The sequence below is a fragment of the Episyrphus balteatus genome, chromosome 2 (genome assembly GCF_945859705.1).
Source record: "Episyrphus balteatus chromosome 2, idEpiBalt1.1, whole genome shotgun sequence".
NCBI classification, from domain to species: Eukaryota; Metazoa; Arthropoda; class Insecta; order Diptera; family Syrphidae; genus Episyrphus; species Episyrphus balteatus.
This window is the reverse complement of record NC_079135.1, coordinates 20,644,496-20,667,693: the sequence shown is the minus strand read 5'-3', so window position 1 is coordinate 20,667,693 and position 23,198 is coordinate 20,644,496. Positions and strand designations below refer to the sequence as shown.

The window sequence follows — 23,198 nt, the reverse complement described above, 5'->3', positions numbered from 1 at the left end:
TTTCAATTTCAATTTTGCTTTCTTGAACTTGCTATTTACAATTTACTTAAAATATTTACAATTTTTCTATAATAATTTCTTCTTCTATTGTAGTAATTTCAAAAAAAAAAAAAAATCTAAAAAAATACGAAAATTGGGTTGTTTTTCTAAATAATAATTCTCCGTACTACTTAGTAAATTGAAATGGAATTCCTACAATATGACTTGTTACATACTTAAATATCGTGACATGATTGCAATATCATGATGAGTAATTTTTGCATTACATACGTTTTTGAAAAATGGGGATATCTAAATTTTGTAATTTTTCAAACATTTTTGAATCAAAATTAAGAAAGCCAAGAAAACCATTTTCTGGCTTTAAGTGGTAAGGTTTTTTTGTACACATTAAATAAAATTGAAACTACAAAAAAAACTGATGTTATTGTTATTATTTTTTGTTTGTAAATATATGTATATATTTATTTTAATATCATAAAATTAGCTTTAAAAGAGCAGTCACAAAAATAGAATTATCTTCACAAATCTTAATTTAGTAAGTTTTCTTATTTCTTAATTGTTAAATTAATCTTAAGCTTAGCTTATTATCTTTATTTTTTCTTTTTAATATTTCCATGAAATGTTAAAGAAAAATTTAAAATGTATACACATAAATAATATAATTAACCGAATGTACAAAACATCATTTCTTAAAAAAACTGAGAAAACTACACATTATATTCGGTGGTATTATCAACTCCAGTTCGTAATCGACTTTGATCACTTAACGATCGTCTTAGACCACATCGCCAACGTTTGACGTAATTCATGACAACTGGCTGTTTAGTTCGACTTAGAACATAAACATATGGATCTGATGTAAAATGAAGTGCCATAAGGATATCAGCTAAACCAAAGAACCAGTGATCTTTTGGTAAAGGATTTTCCTTGAGAGCAAGTACTATGGAGACCTAGAAAAGTAAAAAGAATATTTATTTAAAGACCTTTTTTGGAATCATTGAATTTTCTTACCATTTGTGGCATCCAACAAATGACAAAGGAAATACTGAGATATGTCATCAGTTTGGCGAATTTGATCTCATCCGGTGAAGTAGTTGTATTGGCAGCACTGTTTGATTGATAAAGTGCAGTATTGACGTCATTATCTTTTTCCCTATTAACAGCCTTGTAATTTCGAGAATGTGTTAGGGTCTTACTGCGGCCAATAAAACAGAGAACTCGTGTAACGAATAAGTTACATGCTACTATGACAACGCACAGAAGACATCCTGAAAAATTCAAAAAAGAGTTTTTAGATATTTTGTAGATACAACATCTATATCTTATGCCAACTGACTTTCTTTTTTAGTTGTCACTCATATTTCATTTCTTAAAACTTACCAAAAGCCAAAAACAAAACAGCATACGATTTATCCCAAAGCGTCTCTGCCTCACGATAGCGTTGGCATTGGCGTGTCTTTTCATTGAAATAAACTCCAAAGCCAACAAATGGTAAAAATGTTATAACCGTTGCCACAGCTATCAAAACATGTATCGTTTGTCGTACAACGTGAAGTGTAATGTGCTATAATAATCAATAAGATTTGTCAAAGGATTTAATTAAGATTAATGAGTTGAAATTAATTAATTTAGATTTATGCTTATTACCTTGTGATAAATAAATGGTTTAGCTAAAGCCATCCAACGTTCAAGTGCCATAACTGCCGCTATACATCCAGAGCTTAGTCCGAAAAATCGCCAAACAACCAAGCCAATGCAGCGTAAACGAACAAAATCAGCAAGTATCGATTCGGGAAGATAGAGTTTTAAGAGTAATTGGGTTAGCATACCCATAAGACCGATCAGATTATTGGTTGATAAACATCTGGAAGATAAAATATAAAATGCGTAAATATAAAATGGATTGGGATGCAAGAACTGATATTTAATTTTGATATTTAATGTTAATATTTTTAACAATATGTAAGGTCCCAAACGATGAAGAAATCAGTTGATACTACAATAATTGCAAGCACTGCTGTTCAGTGAGAAAACCCATACTGTATGTAAAGGATGTGGAGATTCTACTTTTTGGACAGAGACTATTAGAAAAGAGGGAGGGATGTACGTAAAAGCTAAGCACCTTGAACACTTTCTTAGATTGAAAAGGTAGTAGTTAGTGAATTTAAAATGGAAAAAAACATTTGAAGAGTCTTGGTACTGCAAAGCTGGGTCCACTCAAAGTTTTTGTGGTATCGAATTTTGAACTTCCAAAATGATTTGAAATGTACATTTTTGAGAAACAATGACCATTTTGTTCACAAAACTTTTTTGATGTATCAACTGGCTCAGTTATCCAACGTATTCATTGGAATTTTTGTAAGCTTTTAGCATGTTGTCATACAGTGAGTGCAGCTAGGCTGCTTCCGTCAATTTACAATGAAGGTTTGAATGAAATATAAGGACTACAACCAAGTTCATGGGCTAGAGTTGTGGCGGTGCTTAAATTGTGCTGCTACCTGTTATAATTTTTTTGGTTTTATTTTCGTTTTAATTTTTTTTAAATTTTTTTATTTTATTTTTTATCATGACAAAAATATTGTTTTTGGAAGTTCAAAATTCGATATCTCTAAAATTTTGTACGTAAGAGCAATTCTAATAGGTACTAGATTCAAATTCAGAAGGTCAAAGTTCATTAGGAAAGTATAATGTGGTTTATGGCAAATTCTAGCTTGCCAATACTGCTGTTATTTACGGACAAATTGATCATAAGAAATCGTTGTTTTTTTTTCACTTTTTCTAATATTTTCTGAAATAAAAGTGTAATATATCTACATACATAGTCTTAAATAAAGATTTTAATTTTAAATACGGCATCCTAAACTTTTCAAAAATCAACAAAACAAAAAAATCAACAAAAAATAATATTTTACTGAAAAAAATTAAAAATAGTTTAAAAGATAAAAAAATAAATTTTATTTTATTTTTATTTATTATTTTATTTTATTTATTATTTTTCGCACTATTTAGGAGGTTTTATACAAAAATTAAAAAAGTTGTAGTTTTTTTTTATTTTCTGCAACTTTTTTATTTAATTTTTTTTTTGATAGGTAGACTATACTTTAGACTGAAATTGTAAAAATCCACGATTTTTGACACCCACCCCCTTTTCGCAGTTTATTATTCCATTTGTACAACTTGAACCACGATGGAATCAATGTTCAAGGAACCGCCATGACGATCAAAAATAGTTTTACACTTATCTGCAAAATGTATCGCCTCTTGATGAACCCAGAAACTAGTCAATTTTAATAAATAAACTATACATAATATAGAAAAATTGGCTTTGCAGGAGGCGTAAAAATTTCGTTATATTTGGAGAATTTACTTTTATTACAACAATTTTTTTTTTGCAAGTTAACTTAGTTTTTGAAAAATTATTTTTGTCTGTATAAGTGAGTACATCTGAACACATTTCCACAGCCTAAGACGGGTGGACGGATTTTCTCCAAGTTTTGGTAAAAATGGTTTTCATTTAATTCTGTAATTTAGTTCTTTTTTTTAATTTAAAAAATCTTTTTATTTAAAAAAACACAATCTATTATGTACCAGAAATTGCTGCTTTTCGTTTAAATTCGTATATGTTTTGATTTTTGGCTTAAGTACATTTCAACAGAATTTGCTCAAAACCTGCGATCATCTATCAATTTAATAAAAACAAAAAATATACTAAAAATGATAATTTTTTGTTTTTGTTTCGTTTATTTTATCAAGCAGTGCATTTAAGGTATAGAAGTATGTAATCCGTAAGTCGTATATTTATTGATATTCAACCAGTCTTCGACTATATGCTGATTTAATTTTTTCATCGTTATACGGAAATATTCGCAGTTCAATATCAAGGCTCTTTCTTACGTATAAAAATTGCACACGGAAAATTAATGTAAATGACATGTTAACGCCTTTTCACACATATGAACATATCTACCAACTGTTACAGTCTGCAACGTCAAGTTGTCACACATTCCCGCTTACATCGGATTATTGACAGAAATGGTGTGAAAAGAATTTTAATGTTTTCACAGTTGGTATTCATAATAATCCAATGGAATACAAATATTACAATTTAACTTCTATTTCATTATCATTCATAGATGTGAACGAATTTAGTGATTCGAGTACCGATAAAAGGATTTTTAAATATAACCTCTCGCATCAAAAACATTATTGATGATTTTAATTTACGATTTTGATTTAAATTCTTTTAAAACTTATAGTTGAGGATTGTAGATTAGATATCAGTAGCTTTTACTTTATGAATGTTTGAATTCTTAGATAGTCAAAATCAACCTATTTGAAAAAAAAAACGTTTTATGTTTTAAGAAATCTATTTCCATTGATTTTAATAAAATCTTATTTTTATATATGCATAGTAATCTCTTAATAAGAAACTTGTGTTTCTGCTCACTATAGCAAATTTTCTATCACTTAAATTGTTAGCAAGTACCTTTCGATTGACGTACATACTCTGAATAAAATCTCACATATTTTAAATAAATTAAGACCATAACCTATTTTATTATTTTATGTTAATTTGGTTAAATAAACAACTTTGACTTTGTTTACCACTTTGGAGAAAAAAAATTTTCACAACTTTTTCAACATCCTCGATAGTATAGTGGTCAGTATCCCCGCCTGTCACGCGGGAGACCGGGGTTCAATTCCCCGTCGGGGAGATATACAAGAGTAAATTTTTTTTCATACCACAAGAAGAATTCGCTTTTGCAGTTTAACAATATTAAGAAGAGTATCTTACATAATTGAGGCCCTTGCATCAAAAAGGGGACAGGTCCTTATTTTTTGTTTATGCAGATCCAAACTTTTAAAAAATCGCAGTTATTACTAGTATTTGTTATTTAACTTAAAATTTGTTTAAAAATATGTGAATTTATTCAAATTTTCATTTAAAACAGTCGTTAAATAAAAAAAGTTTAATTTCATTGGAATTTCTTTTGATGTAACTGATCAAAATATGTATGTTCAAAATATGTAGGTGTAAGTGTTGAAAAAATAAGAAAAGCAAGAAAAAAAAAACACTTCTATCGATCTCCCCGACGGGGAATTGAACCCCGGTCTCCCGCGTGACAGGCGGGGATACTGACCACTATACTATCGAGGATGTTGAAAATTCGGTGCAAATTATTTTTTGGAAGTTAATCTAAATTCTTAATGACTAAAAATAGTAAAATAAAGTAACAAATACATAAGAAATTTATTCATAATAAATAAAGTGATATTTATGTTGTGCGTTGAGATGTATACAAAATTGTATTGCTAAATTGTGATGTTTTTAATTTATTTAATTTAATGTTATTTATTTAAAAAAATATAAAAATGTAATAAAAATAAAAAATAATACGTAATAATAAAGCGCCCTTGAAGATGCTGAGAACCTCCAGCAAAACGTCGGGACAAAAATTTATGTTTTAAATTTTTATTTACACAAACAAACCAAATTGATCAAAAAAGCCCAATTAAACTATCTACTTAAATTACAAAATTATAAAGAATTGGTCACAAACACCAACTTAATAATTACACTGTGTTCGAAAATGGAACTTTTTTTTCCGACAGAGGGCTCTCATATCTACTAAAGATAATTCGAGTATGCTGAACACGATGGCGTTCTTAGTTTTTCTGGATTAGGTCAAATAAGAAAGATTTTTGCGTTTGAAATTTTGTTTGCACATGCCAAAACTGAGGGTATAAAACACCATATAATTTCCAATTTTTGATTTTTTATCGATGAAAAATGATGGAAAATCTATTTTTTCGCAAGTATTATTCGTAAAAGAAGTTATTTGAAAAAAATCTGTCGAATAACCATTTAAATCATTATTTTATGGCAAAAAAACGTCGATTTTTCTTCAATTTTTCTAATATTTCTCGTATTACTTAAATTTAAATGCAGCACTCGGTGGCAACGATTTGATGTTGTATTTCAGGATAGAATATGGCTTTGTTTACAAATACGAATAGGCAATCTACAATATTGGTTAAGCTTAAGAGTGAAAAAGTAGCAGTAAAACACTGTTTTTTTTTTTTTTTAATTTTTTAGTTTATAAAATAAAAAAATTACAAAAAGTTTAAATGCAATACATATGTAGGGGAAGTGGGGGCAAAACGCCCATGGGCTCAAGTAAAAACCCGCTTAAGAGAAACCCTCTTAAGAGAAAAACCCGCTTATCTGAAACACGTTTCTGATATTTAAATATTTTCTTCAGTTAAACGGGGACTGTGACAAATATATTATGTGTTGTGTATGTAAGCTCATATAATGCAGATGGAAGTAATAGTAAATATGTTTTAATTTTAAAACAAATTGAAAGAAAAATGATTTTTTGAACTTTAACAAAAATTAAATAAAAATATTGATACCATGCCTGATTTTTTAATTAAATATCTACATCTACATATGTATAATATTCCAGAGTACTAACACATACAAGGTGTGTACAAAATATGTTGAGTTTTCGCATACATTTGTACCTTTATAGTTCAAAAATGTAAGAAAAATTGTAGAAAAATCGACGTTTTTTTGCCAAAAAATAATGATTTAAATGGTTATTCGACAGATTTTTTTCAAATAACTTCTTTTACGAATAATACTTAAAAAAAATAGATTTTCCATAGTTTTTTTATCGATAAAAATCAAAAATTGGAAAATATATGGTGTTTTATACCCTCAGTTTTGGCATGTGCAAACAAAATTTCAAACGCAAAAATCTTTCTTATTTGACCTAATCCAGAAAAACTAAGAACGCCATCGTGTTCAGCATACTCGAATTATCTTTTGTAGACATAAGAGCCGTCTGTCGGTTTTTTGAACTATCACAGTGTTATTATTAAAGTTACAATTAAACATAATTTTAAAATAAGGGAAATATAAGTATAATCGTAAAAAAAAATCAAAATGATAGTTATTCTTTTAAAAAATTTGTAAAAAAAATCGCTATATCCAATGAAATAAAATCTACAACTGGGTCACATGTACATGTACATGAATTTACTTACTTTTATAGTTAAATTTAATTCGATGGCTTAAAATCATTATTAAAAATGTATACATATGTATGTAAATGTAAACTTAAGAAAATAAGTTCTTTTATAAAGAATTTGTTTTAACTTAAATTTAATATTAGCTGTGTTTTATTTTCCTCGTGATCCAGATCAGATCAGATCATTGTTTTAATTAGATAAACAACAAAAGCAGGATTTTGTTTTGTTATTGTTTCGCAAATAAATTATTAATGATCTGATCCGGATCACGAGGAAAATAAAACATAGCTATTGTTAGTAATAATAATTAAATAACAAAAAAAAAAAAAACAAAGTTAGTTTTAAAAGGTTTTCGCGCCATTTTGACTTATAATAATAAATATTGCAAATCCAACACAATGAAAATTAAATAGAAAAGAAAGTGAAACATATCGGTTTTTTTTGTTTGTTGTAAGATTACAACAAACTTTTGACAAAAATTTGTTAACATAATATGGCGCCTACTGACTTAAATACGATTAGAATTTCAAACTCGAATAATAATATTTACCAGTTGGCATTATGTCTTCGGCATACATATACATAGGTACAGTGTACATATGTAAATTATATATAGGTATATAGTTTTTTTTAAAATATTCTCATTGCGATTAGATTGTTATGATTTTTGAATAACAACAACAGTATTAAAATTCTTTGGGTATGCAATTTCTCTGTCAAGTTTCGGATGTAAGTGTAATATAAGACTGACTATTAGAGACAGTGTATACAATAGAGCTGTAGCAAATCGTATGTATTCGTTACTAAAATGCGGGTATTCACTTTAGTAACGAGTAACGAAACGTTACTTTCTAAACAGTATCGTTACTCGTATGTTTCGTTACTGGGTACTGAAGTAACGAAACATACGAAACGTACGAGATACGAAACATACGAGTAACGACGCGATTCCAGTTTCAATACTAAGTCCGATGTAAGAGATACGAAATGAAGTGATACACTTAATTTGTCGCATTTCGCATCTCGTGTCGGTATCGTAACCATAGTCAGAATGCTAACTGCAGATAATTATCTGGAGTTTACTTTTGTCTCGATTAAAACAGTAGTGCCAAGGTTCAATAATCATTGTGTTATCGATAATTTATACAGAAATATCAAAAGAGACGTTTTTGTATTTTCTCTATTTGGCCGAAATATGTATATCTACGACGCAACCAATCTTTTTATGGCCTTGGTGTTAATGGTATTGATATTTAGCTTAAGAATGTACAAAAGTTTTTTGGTTTTTCAAAAATTTTTTTTATTTTCGGTGCAAAATTTTCAACACAAAAAAAAAGCAGAGAAATCGAGGTTTGAAAATCACTCTTAATAGAAAAAATTAATGAAAAATTGTTCGACATGGTTGTATTGAAGTGTTAATATTTCGAGATCTGCGAAATGTACGAAACACACGAAGCATGCGAAAGTAACGAAAGTAACGAAACATGCGAAACACACGAAACATACGAAATATGCGAAAAATGCGAAACATACGAAAGTAACGAGTAACGATATTATTGATGCGGGTACTAGTATTAAAAGTAACGTATACATGCGGGTACTCATTTTGTCGTTACTTTTACAGCCCTAGTATACAACGCACTATGTGAAAAAGCGTTAACATGTCGTTTACATTCGTTTTCCGTATGAATTTTTATTACGTACAAAACAAATTTTAGTCGATTAAGTATACAATTTTGTAGAAGAAAATACGACTAAGCCTCTAAATAATTATGCTACTTGATCTGATGTTTTACTACTCATTGAATTTTCAGATCTGTCACAAAAATGACATCATTCCGTATCGGAACTAAGCTTTCATCAAATTTCAACTTTTTTTAAGCATTTTCCGCGATGTTATATCCTTATTTGATTAAGTTATTAAAAATATTTTATAAAAATGTTATATTAAGCAAAAAGAGGACATTGCTATATAAATATTATCTTTTTCGCAATGTTTTCATTCTTTTTTGGCTTTCATAGCAAATATTAATTTTATGTATTTTATTCATAAAATATTATGAGCTTAAAAAATTATTTAGATAGAATATCAAATAATCTTGTTACAAGAAAAATGCTAAAAACAAGATATAAAAATATTATTACAGTCTCTTTTCTAATAAACTAAACATACAAAGTGAAATTTTGATCAAAAACAATATACGCAAATTTATCATACTTTTGTACATGAAAGGTCAAGAGTGACAATAACAACAAAGCAAAAAAAAAGTAACACCATGATGGTGAGGATGAAGCATAGTTTTTATGGTTGATAGCCACTTTCCTAAGATGCGTATCTACTCTACACAAAACCCAATTTTATTAAGTCTTCTTTTTCATCGTAGATACATTATTATGTATAAAGTTTTATTATCAGGTTTTTTTTTATGGTTTTCGAGACTATTTACGTTTCTTCAATTCTGTTTTGGATGTCAACAATGCCTTTACTTTGTTAAACTTTTATTTTGCTGAAATGAATGCTGAATTTTTATTGAAGTCTTGTACCTTCGTTTATGATTTATATATAAAAACAACTTCATTTAGAAGTTGGTTTAAGGAGTATCTAAACTTTATATTTATTTAATTCTTACTTTGGAAAATTACATTTGAAAACCAACGTAAAAACAAACAAAAAAGTATAATATTCGATTTCCTAGAAATTAATTTGTTGTACCAACGAATTTTGAGATATTTACAATCGATATATACCCTTTAACATTGAAAAGTCTAAAATACTTATTAATAGAACCTGTAGGGTTTTTCCAAACATAAAGTTGAAGTGCTTGCTTAACATAGTATTCCTTTTACCTACTTAAAGTATCTCACTCTCTTTTGTCTAGTACCTGTGTTTGTACTTACAAAAGTAAACATTCATGTCTTGTCATTCTAAAGTCGTTACGCAGACCACACTATTCGATGAGAGATACTAATAAATTAACCGGTGATGAAGTGCAATTTAAAAAAAAAAAAAAAAAACAAATTTTGATGATTATTATTTCCCTCACACTACCGCACGTGACGCTAATTCGTAAACAAACTCAAGATGTGTTACATTAGCTGCGCCTCCAGTAGAAGCGTAATAATAAGACAAAATATAGACAAAAATATTTACTCAATATTCAATAAAAATAACAACAAAAACAAATTATAAATTTTGTATATAGACAAATAATTTTGCGAATCATCATGATTATTATTATTGATATTGGTGGTCGAAGTGAAAAAGAATATTGAAATTTAACTCATCTATGTTGAGAGAATCCATTTGTATGTTTTGCGAGGAAAGAGATTAAGTCATAAAATTTATTATTCATCATAAAAATAAACGTATAAATGTGCATAAAAGTAAAATCTTTTTTTTTTATAAGGAATTTTTAAAAATAAATTTTTAAATTGTGCCCAGACTGGACTTATTGTATTCAGTTCGTTTATTATATTTTAAGAAGTTCAAAACAAAATAAATGATTTTTTTTCTTCTAATTGGAACGTGCCTTCTTTTGAATTCTTTGAATAAGATAGGCAGTGCAAATTGCTAATAATAGAGATCAAAATTCCAGTGAAGATCTTAGTGCCTTAAAGTTATAGAATGAAAGAAAAAAGTTAAGTTTTTTTTTTTATGCACATTGACACTTGACATTTATTTGCTTTTAATCGGGCCATTTTAAATGTTATACTTAAGAAATTTCTTAACTTGAGGGGTTTTGAATCTTAAACCAAATTGTGTGTGTTCTTAGTAATCACAAAACTGATTTAAAGTTCTCCTTTGTTGGAACTAGATCCTTCACATAAGATATGTACACAAGGACATCAAGTTCAAAGATTTGGTGTTTAATTTTCATCGATTAAATTTTGATTGTTTTCCAAGAGAAGTTTTCAAAAAACTTTTTAAGCAAATGTTCGTTAAAAAAATTACCAAGGGAAAAAATAAAAATTTAATTGAATAATGATTTTACCTTAGTTTTAAGTTGCTCTACGATGTTGATTTCTATTTGGATTCGTTTTCGAAAATTGGTTTTCGCAGAAAAATATTGTTCAATGTTAATCCAAATTTTTAGTTTTCAAATTTTAATTGCTTAAATATCAATGTTAAATATATGCTAAGCTGCGGAATAAAAAAATCCTTTCAATCGGTCAGTTAAAACATTAACCGGTTGTTTCTACAGAAAAAAAAAAAAAATGTTACGTATACGCCACAGTGGCCACTTATGTACATTTTTCTATGGAATGATTAATATAGCTGCTCACTTAAGGGGTAATAACACCTTGTAAACCATGAAATCGAGCGTCATATTCATCAGCGTATAAAACAAAGAAGAAATATTATTTTCTTTTGGTGTTTGTTTAGTTTAATTAAGTATATTAATAGGTAACAGAATAGGCTAATGTTAAATTTTTTAATGATGTGAAATTTTTTAAATGGCGGTGTAGTTCAGGATGATAGTAAAATACTGTGCTCCCATCGGGCGACCAACTAACTCCTACAGTTTTTAACCGATTGGGCTGAAATTTTGTGTGGAGCTTAAAAATACTATTCTCTAGTGAAGTACGTAGGATTTTTTTGAAATATTAATTTTTAAAGAAATGGCATTAGTTTGAAAAAATTATTTCATTCCAAAAACAAAATTCGTTGAAAAAAAGACCATAAAATCGTTAAATTTTAATATTTCAAAAAAACGTACTACACTAGAGAATAGTATTTTTAAGCTCCACACAAAATTTCAGCCCAATCGGTTAAAAACTGTAGGAGTTAGTTGGTCGCCCGATGGGAGCACAGGATTTTACTATCATCCTGAACTACACCGCCATTTAAAAAATTTCACATCATTAAAAAATTTAACATTAGCCTATTCTGTTACCTATTAATATACTAAATTAAACTAAACAAACACCAAAAGAAAATAATATTTCTTCTTTGTTTTATACGGTGATGAAAATGACGCTCGATTTCGTGGTTTACAAGGTGTTATTACCCCTTAATATATGTATACGATGTTTTTAATGTAACAAATAATTTAATAAGAAAAGCGAAGAAATAAATAAAATAATTGTTATTTTCATGAAAATTTAAATTAAACAAAAACCCGTTCTATTTTTAACAAAACTGTTATAGCCGTTTTATAGAAAAATAAATTTTTCCATATTCACTATATGACAGGTATGTATAGTTATTTTTGGACCAAGAAAATTATTTCTAAAAACATTTCTGTAAAGTCTCCAAATAGCACAAAAACACATGTTTTTAAACTCCTTTTTGATGCTGAATCTACTCTGATATAAAAATTAGTCAATATATCACTTTACTAAAAGTTATCTGCCGATTTAACGCAAGGGTGCTTGTCTTTTAACAACAATAGGTAAAAATATAATCGAAAGCCCATGCACAAAATATATGTACATAGGTACTTATCAAATTCGGAATGGAGTTTTTAAATAATGTTAAAACAAAGAATCCAAGAGAAACACTTAAGGTGAAAGGGTGTTTTTTCTGTAAAATAAAGAAAATCTGCGATATGTGACAAAAATTAATTATATAGATGGTACCCTTACGAACTTTATTAAAAATGTCGTTGTTTGCCATTAGAATATCGAATGTGCATATTTACTTGCTCTATAGGGATATTGGTTTCGTGTCAAAAAAATTTCAAGGTTTTAATCAAAACTAACATTACGATGATGAAGTTTAAAAAAGGGAGTACTTGAAGCTGCAGCCTAATTGGGTGGACGGATTTTCTTGAAATTTGGTACAGGTGATTTATTCGTAATTCAAAAAATTCGAATAGTGGAAATATGGCGTTGCAAAACTGTGCAAAACTGAAATTTTGGTTATTTACGTATGATGGTTGATGGCTTGAACAATTATAAACTTCTTCTTCTAAACACACAGTTCTTATCATTTTTAATGATTTTTTGAATTCAAATTTTCAAAAAAAAAAATATATTTGTTTATATAATTTTTTTTATATCTGACCAAATCTATGAATTTTCAAAGGTTAACTAACATTTTTGTACTTTGAACTAGGTATAAGAGCTAGTACGTGCGATCCAGCCGTGCATTTTATTTTTATGTGAAAGGGTGTTTTTTTAGGTGTAAGGAAAATGTGATTTTATTGCAAAAAACCAAGTAATAATAATGGTACCCCATTGAAATCAGGAACCAAGAATAAAGGGATTTTATAAAATAATTCTGGGATGTTTTTTGGAAGAGAAAATTCTATAATTAGTGCCAAAAAGGAAATGATTTGTTAAAAACTTTACTCAAGTTATTTTCTGGTGTCGAACAATATTGAAAGAAAGACGAAAAATTCAAACTGTTTTCATATGTCTTAATTTTTTTTGTTTTGATTTAAATTCAAGCTTTTCTTGATTGCCAACCAAACCGAGATCAAATGAAAAGCTTTATAGTGGATGGTAGTTTGCTAGAGCAGGCTATTTCATTATTTCTTTGAATTCGTTTAAAGCATTTATGAATGACAGAAACAAAATATATCTTGCCATCAATTTATGCAACAATTCTAGTCCTGAATATTATTGGCTCATTATTTCTGCACCTAGATACTGTACATTCATATATTTTATATTTACTGTATAGATATATTTGTAGTTAATGTATATCTTCATCTTATTGACTTTGACACTTGAAAAACTTCTTGAGTCGATAAGAATGAATATATTTTTATTCAAAGTAATAAATGTGTAAAATATTCAAGACACGTCGTCGATTTAATCGTTTCTACTGAAAGTACTTTGAACTAATAAAATATAGAAGCAAATACTTCTTCGTTCCTAAACAAATAACTCTTTGACCATTTTAGTATATTTCAAAGTACCCTTTAAATAAAACTAAACAAAAAAGAGAAAAACAAATCTTTTGTTCAAAACATTTTCAGAAAGTTTGTTTTGGTGATCATTAATTTTTAATTGATAAAAAGTTTTAAAAAAAATACGTTCCAAGCTTTTGTTATGTTTAAATTTCTGCAAATAGAGAACCGTGATAATACAAGTTGTTTTACTAAATTAACATATCAAAACGCAGTTTTTATAATCCAACTTCGTTTTGTTTCTTTCAATATTCAATGTTATTGTAAAGATATCTGATCCAGACACCCGCCTTCTTATTTAATGAAACGTTAAAAACGACAACTTCCAAAGGATCCAATCATGGTCATGATGGTCATTCATTATTCATGACACTAGAGATAGTGTTGTTTTGGCCAATTTAAGACTTAACCTATGAAATTACACACATCAAGAAACAAATTTACAAACATTGGCACACTCGCCACAAATTTCTGAATTTGTTGCACGTTTCAATAAAAATTATCCCACAGAAACCAAATTGTATATATCTTTTTTCTAAAAATACCACAAATGGTATGCTATAAAATTATGTCGAAGCAGAAGTGAAATCGAATCAAAAATAAATGTGGAGTGTGGAGTCCATGAAAGTCCACTTTTTGTTTTTTTTTTTTTTTTTTTTTCATATTAAAGCACGTGTACACCCCGTGGTCCTTTATCGAGGACACAAGTCAAACTAAAAAAGTAGGTATCCTAATTATTTAATGTGTGTGTGCTATTTTTTTTTTGTATAGTGAAGTATGAAAACGTTCCTTGAAAGAATGCCACAAACTCAATACTCACGAGCACTATCCTGCTGATTTCAATGAATTTTTTAAAGACTTAAGTTGTTTACGATGAATTCTCTTGATATATTGGCAGAATTTCAAGAGTTTTATCATAGATTAATATTTGAGGCCAATTTCTGAAAAATATCAATATTGTAATAGATTAAGAAGAATATTTTACGCAAATAAATTCCAAAAAGTATGACAACTCTTTTAATATAATATTACTCAATGATAACTTCTGTAGCGTGAAGACGAGTTAAGTTAAAGTCGAAATCCCTAAGATGTTGAAATCCATTAAAAAAAATGTTGGATTTCAATGTTCTGTTTTACAAAATTCAAAATTTAAATAAAAAAGTACTCATACACCACAGTGACCGAATATTAAAAACGAATAGATTAGCAATCGATCCTTACAAAATGTATGCAGCTGTAAAGTCTTTAATCTAAAACCGTGTCTAATGTTTTTTTTTACCCAGTCATTAATCGTTGAAGGCAGTTTTCATAGAACACTAAAAAAGTGCCATTAAACTTTGTTACCTAACTTTACTCTTTAAATTTAATTTTAAATGAAACATAATAAGAAAACTGAAATTGAAATGAAATAAATAAATTAAATAAGTAAAAAAAAGATTACAAATGCTTTCTAAAAAAGAGACAAATATGTCAATCACTCACTCGAACTTAATCTCCAGAAATATTTTATTTAATAAGAGAACATTTCCATTAGGAAAGACATTTCAAGGACGAAATTTCTAATAAATATTTTTGTTTGCCATTATATTCTAATCTCTTGAAATCCTCATTAATACCCAACACATTTTTATTTGATTACGTTGAAGTAGTTATTACTGAACAGTGATTGTTATACACATACATACATAAATCTTGCATGCGGATTTAATGAAATTTAAGATGATTCTTAAACCTTTCGATGGTTAACGATCAAATTTCATCTCGGGTCAGTTTGACCAACGCCACATGTCGATTGAACAAATAGATGTGACAATAGATAGAGAAGATAAACAGTATGTTAGTAGAAAAATTTAACTCTTATAAAATTGTACAAGGTCAACAAAAAATGATTTAAGTTGGATCGAGGTATTGTTTTGCATCCAATACTATTTTCTATGATAAAAAAGGAGGTATGCTAAAGTACTCGTGATTTTATTGAATCCTCGATATTATAAAACTTATTTTTAAGATATTCTTTTTAGCATTTAATCATAAGTAATTTTCTTAAAAAATTGAACAATTTTTTTTAAGACATGAAAAATTATTTTTTATTGCAAACAGTTAAAAACAGTCAATTGTTTACAAAATGTTAAAATGCTTTAATAAGAATTCCAAAGTGTAAACGTTCTTAGAGGTTAAAGGTTATCTATTGTATATATGTACTTTGTAAAAATAGATCACTGTGGTGTATACGTACTTTTTTCTTTAAATTTAATCCTTCACAATTTTGTAATTCCTTTCTGTCGCAGTTAACAAAATCTCGTAGCTGAGTAATATAAATAATTTTCTGTGAAAATTTTATTCAAAGTCCTATTTATGAGCACTTTTACGTCAAGCCTTTACAAGAAAAATTAAGAAACACACAAATTTGTGATTTTATAGTTATTTTCGATGGACTTTACCTTTTTGAAAAATGGTGGCATATGGAAAGAATAAAACATTTTTTGAGAGCCATTGCTGCGCGATCATAAAAATTGTCACAAGTTTTCATTTCCGAACAATCTTATTTTATGTTTTGATGATTGTGTTTATGGAAGAACTTTTTTTAAAATCTTTCTCTTGAAAATATAAAAAACTGCAACTTTTATCTATTCAAATTTACAACTTTGTGATATTTATTTTTTTAAGCTATGAAAAATTATCTTTTTTTTTTAAATGTTCATGAAACATTAAATTATTAAATTATTTTTAAACTCTAATTTCCAACTGGATTAAAATTCTTACAGGTCGTTATAAGAAATTTAGTAAATATGGTGACATTTTTCAAAGTATCATACATAACATATTTATATTTTTAAACTTTCGGCCAACGTGGTGTATACGTACTTTTTATGTTATTTGACTGTTCGTTAAATTGTTAATTCTTCTCTACCACAGTAATAGTTACATTGTAGCTATGAACGTTTTTGGTTGTTTTTTTTTTTTTTTTTTTTTTTTGTAATAATATCTGAATCGTTTATTTCAGAAACGACATAAGTCCATGAGCATAAACTTTTCAGGAGCAACAAAAAACTGTTTTTTACTTAAAATTCCACAACACTTCAAATTTAGAGTATGCCGAGTTATAATCTAGCCTAAGATGCATTTAGAAACCTTTAAAATATAAACTTTTTTTTAGGTCTTTGCGGGTTTTTAAGCCTTTAAAGTCGGTGGACTTATGTCGTTTCTGAAATAAACGAAATTTTTGTGGTAAAACTTTTGTTTTTATTTATCTATAGTTTTTGAACCCTACTTTCGATTTTAATAAATTAAATAGCAGTAGATAGAATAAATCTTTACCTTTTTATAGATGTATAACTTAAAGGCTTGCGTGTCATGATGTTTGCCAAAAAAATTTAAAACTGGTAAAATGTCATATTATTCAAGAGTTAAAAATTCTGCCACCACCAGAAATCTGTCTATAACTTTTGAATCCTGAGTACAATTTTAATGAATATAGATAGAGTAATTCTTTACCTTTTTATAGATATATAACAAAAGGGGGTGCGTCGTGCGTGTCAAGATTGCTGCCAAAATAATTTAAAACTGGTAAAAAGTCATGTATTTAACAGTCAAAAATGTTGTCACCGGGTGAAAATTTTCCATATATTTTGAACCCTTTTCTTTCAGTTTTCGTATTTTGGGGGGTCTGACATACTTAATTTTTTTTTCAGAAGATGAATAACTATACATAAATGAGAAATTTCCAAAAAAAAAATTTTTTGGAAAAAGTGGACTTATGCTGTTTCTGAAATAAACGATTCATCTGTTATTCAATGTTCTACTCTCAGGAGTTATAAAATTTATGAAAAAGGTCATCTCGAAACGAGATTTTTATTTTTATTTTATCTACCAAAAATATTACATTTTTATAAATTTTCCTTCTGTATTTTAGTAAAAGAAAAATAGACTTTTTTGTCGGGATGCCACCCCCTGCTGAAATTCGCAATTTTGAAAAATGAGGAATGGTTTATATTTTCATAACCATAAGTTTAACTGTTTTCAGGCCAAATTCTCCGAAAATATTATATGCTTTTTTTAGTTCTTAGAGCTTTGATTTGGTCGACTTAGAAGTAACAGAAAACTCCGAACTTTTAGTAAAGCAAGTAAATCGGTGACTTTTGAATAACAATTCGTTTATTACTTAAACAAGAATCAAATAAAATACAAATAAATTGCACGACTGGGGTCGCACGTACTTGCTCTTATGCTTAAAGTAACTACAATGTTAAAGCTATTTATTCAAGAAATTTAAAATTTGATATTTTGTAGAAATTTCATAAGTAGTATAAAAAAATTAAATCTGTTTTTATAATTAATTAAACTCCGCTTTAAATTGTCTTAAAAAAAAAACAAATATGCCATTTTATTTCTTGTATAAAAAGGTATTTTTAGAAAAAAAATTTCGAAAATTGTAGAAGCCGTTTTTAAAAACAATTAATTTTTATATATAAAAATTTTTTAACATTTTTAAGAAATGATTAATTTACACATAAAAACTAAATTTAAAAATTTTTCATTTATCCGTTTTCAAAAAATTGATTTTTCAAAAAAAAATTTTGAAATATTTTTTAAAAATCCAAAAATGCGTTTTTTGAAAATTTTCTAAAATTTTAATATAATCTTTACTTACACACTTTTGTATAAAAAATTTCATTTAAATCGGGTTAATGTTGTACGAGGTATTCAGAAACGAAAAAAACCGTTCTATGACAGGTACCGTTAATAACGGTACAAAAAATATTTTTTTTATTTAAAAAGTTGGCTCTTATGTGTAGTACTAAACAAAAAAATTTTAATCAAAATCGTTAGAGCCGTTTTGGAAAAAAATTAACTTTTCTACTTCCGTTATATGGCAGGTACCGTTAGTTTTGGTCATAAAAAAAAAATTTCAATTTCCCCTCTAGGGAATCACCAAAAACTGCTAACTACCAAGTTTGAAGAAAATCACTTCACTCGTTTAGGGTGCAGCTCCAGATAATCGTATGTCATGTAAAATTGTTATCTCAAGTTCGATTTTTTTTACGAATCCTAAACTTGCCCTATAGTACCTATATCGCAAGTAAAAATGAGTCAAAAATTCAAAAATGTGGTTTAAAAAGTATTAACTTTATTTGTGTTTGACAAAGTCATTCAAAGTCATAACAATTAGACTGGAACACAATTTCAATATTTTTAACTAAATATGTATACCTACTACATTTCAAATTTCGACATAATGAACTGCAAAATTTTTGTTTATAATACAATTAGTAAAATATGTGCTTCAAAATTCTTTGTAGGACTTTATTCTGTCAATCCGAGATACAGTCTAGTTTTTTTTTTTATTATTACAAATTTTTCTTTCTAGACTATAATAAATATGAAAGATGTTTAATTTGTCTGTTCTTGAAGATCTGTATTGACTGTTATTTAGCGAAATGCAGTTTTATTGCATTTATAATTCAAAATGGTGCAACCAAAATTGCACTCTTGATGTCGAAGAATTACCTATATCTCTATTTTAAGGTACTTTTCACTCTAAGTTCACGTGCTAGAAATGTTTGACATCAGGAACTTAATAAAGTTTCTTACAAAAACATTATATTTCGTAGAGTAATAATTCAAACTAAAGTATCAGTGTTTTTTTACTACCTACCCGATTCTGAGCTGCAAAAAATGCACCGATGCACTTGAGGTAGTAAATTTTATTTGCACTGCATTTATCAAATCATTCTCTCCAGAATTTATGACACAAGCCAAACAACATGAATCATGACAAACATTGCATAAACTAATATTGCCAATGTGAACTTGTTTTGATATTGATAAGCAACAAATTAAATTCACCCTATGGAAGGGTTCTCACACATTATTTCTCCTTATCAGTTTGTTTTTATTAAACCAATAAATCAAAATTTTACAAAAACTATTATATTTTCTTGAAATAAATCCCCCCCCCCGTTTAACCAATTTGTAAACACACACTTACCTTAACATAAGTGTATATTTGCTATTCTTTGAAGTCCTTTTCCGCGCCAATATCACCAATGCAAGAAAATTCCCCAAAACTCCCAAAATGAAGAATAAAAAAACTATAACCATTCCAAAGGCAGACTTTGAGAATCTTCGTTGTACAATTGCACGCATTGTCGAAGTAGGTGTTATGTCCATTGCCGCTGATGAAGATGACCATAAGCTTTGATTAGCTGGTGCAATAATCGAACTATTCCATACATTTTCGGGATCCATTTTAAATTTGTATTTAAAAACTTTCAATTAGTGCCCATATAATTCACAGAAAAAAAAAACTAAATTAAATCACAAAAAAACGCCGCCCGAAAAACTCTGAGGTCTCGACCAACTATAACACTTAAATAACTAGTCCAAAAGGTATGTCTTGAAAAAAGATTGGAACTACTTTATTCGAGATAGATAGAATCGCACCACATTCGAATTCTTTTTCGACTACATCTACTTATTCCTCATGGAATGTTTACACTAAGGCGTCTTGGCACAAACTGAATTCTACTTCCAATTGATGTTTACGAGTTACCCCCCATTTTGGTGGAGCGCACCACTCGGAAAAACTTATCATCGCCAAAGACCCCCATTCTCGGTCTCGGTCTCGGTATCCACCATCAGTTTCAGTATTATATCGTGCTCATCGGTTCCGTTTCTGGCTTTTCTGATTCTGAGTGTTGTATATCATTGTGATGTTTGCTATCAGCCATAGCCAAGACTTCATGGATTCAACATGCGTACGGATGGAGAGCTTTATGAGTGTTGTATAGACATTATCATCGTGATGCGAGAGGGGTTGTTTATGAAGGCAAGACTCCAGCAATATTTTTCAACCTTTTTCGGCTTTAAAAGATACTTCTGCCGCATTTCTATACTTCTGTCAATTCAATTGTGTGTTATGCTTGACTATTGTTTGCCATAAATGCAATTAAATAGCCAATTATTATTGGATGATTGGGCGGAATCACAAATGAACCTATAGTTAAGATGGACCACACTTGTATACAATAATAAAAATCGTTGGGTGATTAATACACATAGACGACGCAATTGTTTTCCTTGACATGGGCTTATAACTACCACCCGAGATGTAGCTTAATATCCTGCGGATAATCCTTTTAAGTGTGAAATATTAATTGTTTCTGTAGAATTATGATGTTTGTTTTTTGCACAATTAATAGAATGATTGTGAACACGCATTTTTTTTCTGTGGAATAACTTTTTCTTGAGAAAAAACTAGGCTCTTGAGACTTTATTTTGCGCCAGAATGAGCTTAGAGAGGGTATTATAATTTATTAAAATTGTGTATTTGGGTAGCTCTCTCTAATTGTGTCTGTCCAATGCTAAAAGTCTATCAATGAAACAAAGTGAAAAATTTTAGTTCATTTTTGGTTCGCTACCCACAAGTTTTGGTTCGTTGACCTTCGGTATGGAGGTTGATAAAGATCTAAGGACAACAACATTTTTTTTTTTTTGTTTTCCTTTGTCGTGTTGTAACAAATTGAGTTAAAATGATGGGAATCAAGAGGAGAGATTTAATGTTAAAAGAACATGCAAAGTGATAAATTCAGTTGAATCCGAAAGTAAATATTGTTACATTTTTAAAGATGGAGATATTGAGATGAGATATATTTTCGTTTTTTTTTTTCATAAATAAATTGAAATTGGTTTAAATTATTTTTTTATTTTGAGAATGGCTAAGGAATGATGAACTTGAATGATGTACTTTAAAAGAAGTCCTAAATTATAGTGTACGTGATATAGATTTAATGATTTTAACTTTTTAAGAGATATCAATCATCCACCTACACTTTTTTTGATGTGGATTTATGGACTTGGTTTAAATTTTCTGGAAATTTGAAACATTTTTAATTAATAAGTTCTACTATTCAGTATTCATGATTAAATTCTAATGTCATAGAGTATCATAAAATTTGTAAATTTATAATAGACATTAAGGATTAAATTCACTAAAGAGTTTACAAATTATTAAAATAAAAAAAAAAAAAACAAAAAGTTGATAGTGGAGTAACTAAAGCTCAAAAATTGGCAATATTAGTAGTCTAAGAGCCGGCAGCATATTTTGGCAGTTTTGATATAACCGAAATTCAAGTGTGCACATATCTAGATATGCACCACAGTATGTCAACGGAACAAGTCTGGCAGTGATCTTTTTCAGCTTTCCCTTGCCAGACGCATCCAAAGTGCAGCAAAAAATCAATTTTTGGCGTTTTGGTATAACCGAATAAATGATACACCAAAAAATCATAAAAAATCCCCTGTGGGTACCGCAAGTTTCTTTTTCAGCTTTCTCCCCGCCAGATCGCTTTAAAGCATTTTTAAGTGCATTTTTCTAATAAAAAACCTAATTACTTATTTTCTGTTAGGTATAACCATATGATGGTAACAAATTAATATTCTATGTCTATTCCTGGTCTAGAAAATATAAGTTTTAGCCAGCTATTTTTCAGCCTTCCCTCTGCCAGACGCATCCAAAGTGCAGTCAAAAATCAACTTTTGGCGTTTTTCTAGGTATTACCCCAATAAATGATACACCAAAAAATCATAAAAAATCCCCTCATTTCAAAAATGTGGGTACCGCAAGTTTCTTTTTCAGCTTTCCCCCCGCCAGACCGCTTTAAAGCATTTTTAAGTGCATTTTTCTAATAAAAAACCTAATAGCTTATTTTCTGTTGGGTATAACCGTATGATGGTAACAAATTAAAATTCTATGTCTATTCCTGGTTTAGAAAATATAAGTTTAAGCCAGATATTTTTCAGCCTTCCCTCTGCCAGACGCCCTTAAAGGTTTCCCAAACAGGTTTTTCCATAGAAAAAACACCTAGTTTCTGTTTTTTTCTTATAAAATATTAACTTTCTCTGCCTTGTCCTGATTTAGAAAATGTAAGCTCAAGCCAGTTTTGTTTCAGCCTACCCTCTGCCAGACGCCCTAAAAGGTATCTCAATAGTACGGGAAAGTTAGATTTTGCTATATGGGGCATGGGGGTCTGGGAAAAAATCCGAAATGCATTTTGCCTTCAGGGATTAAAAGAGCATAAACCCAGGAATCGAAAGAGTCTAAAACCACATTTTGTACAACCGCACCAAGAATCATTTTGTTTGTCCCTATACAAAAAATTGCAATTTTTTGAAGTTTTTTGCCTGTTTGGGAAACCTTTAAGGGCGTCTGGCAGAGGGAAGGCTGAAAAATATCTGGCTTAAACTTATATTTTCTAAACCAGGAATAGACATAGAATTTTAATTTGTTACCATCATACGGTT

The 23,198-nt window shown here is 28.7% G+C and overlaps 1 protein-coding gene and 2 non-coding genes across 3 annotated transcripts; 1 reads left to right on the top strand and 2 right to left on the bottom strand.

Annotated features, from left to right (window-relative positions):
• Nucleotides 1-479: 479 nt before the first annotated feature.
• On the bottom strand, nt 480-20,442 carry LOC129909061 (prostaglandin D2 receptor). Its single transcript, XM_055986005.1, has 5 exons — nt 19,885-20,442; nt 1,648-1,864; nt 1,381-1,564; nt 1,012-1,268; nt 480-950 (listed from the first exon to the last, which is right to left on the bottom strand). Exons 1-5 carry the CDS (start codon nt 20,142-20,144, stop codon nt 708-710), a joined length of 1,161 nt encoding a protein of 386 aa, XP_055841980.1. The 5' UTR covers nt 20,145-20,442; the 3' UTR covers nt 480-707.
• On the top strand, nt 4,644-4,715 carry Trnad-guc (transfer RNA aspartic acid (anticodon GUC)). Its single transcript has one exon. It is a non-coding gene; the product is annotated as a tRNA-Asp (tRNA).
• On the bottom strand, nt 5,087-5,158 carry Trnad-guc (transfer RNA aspartic acid (anticodon GUC)). Its single transcript has one exon. It is a non-coding gene; the product is annotated as a tRNA-Asp (tRNA).
• Nucleotides 20,443-23,198: the final 2,756 nt, after the last annotated feature.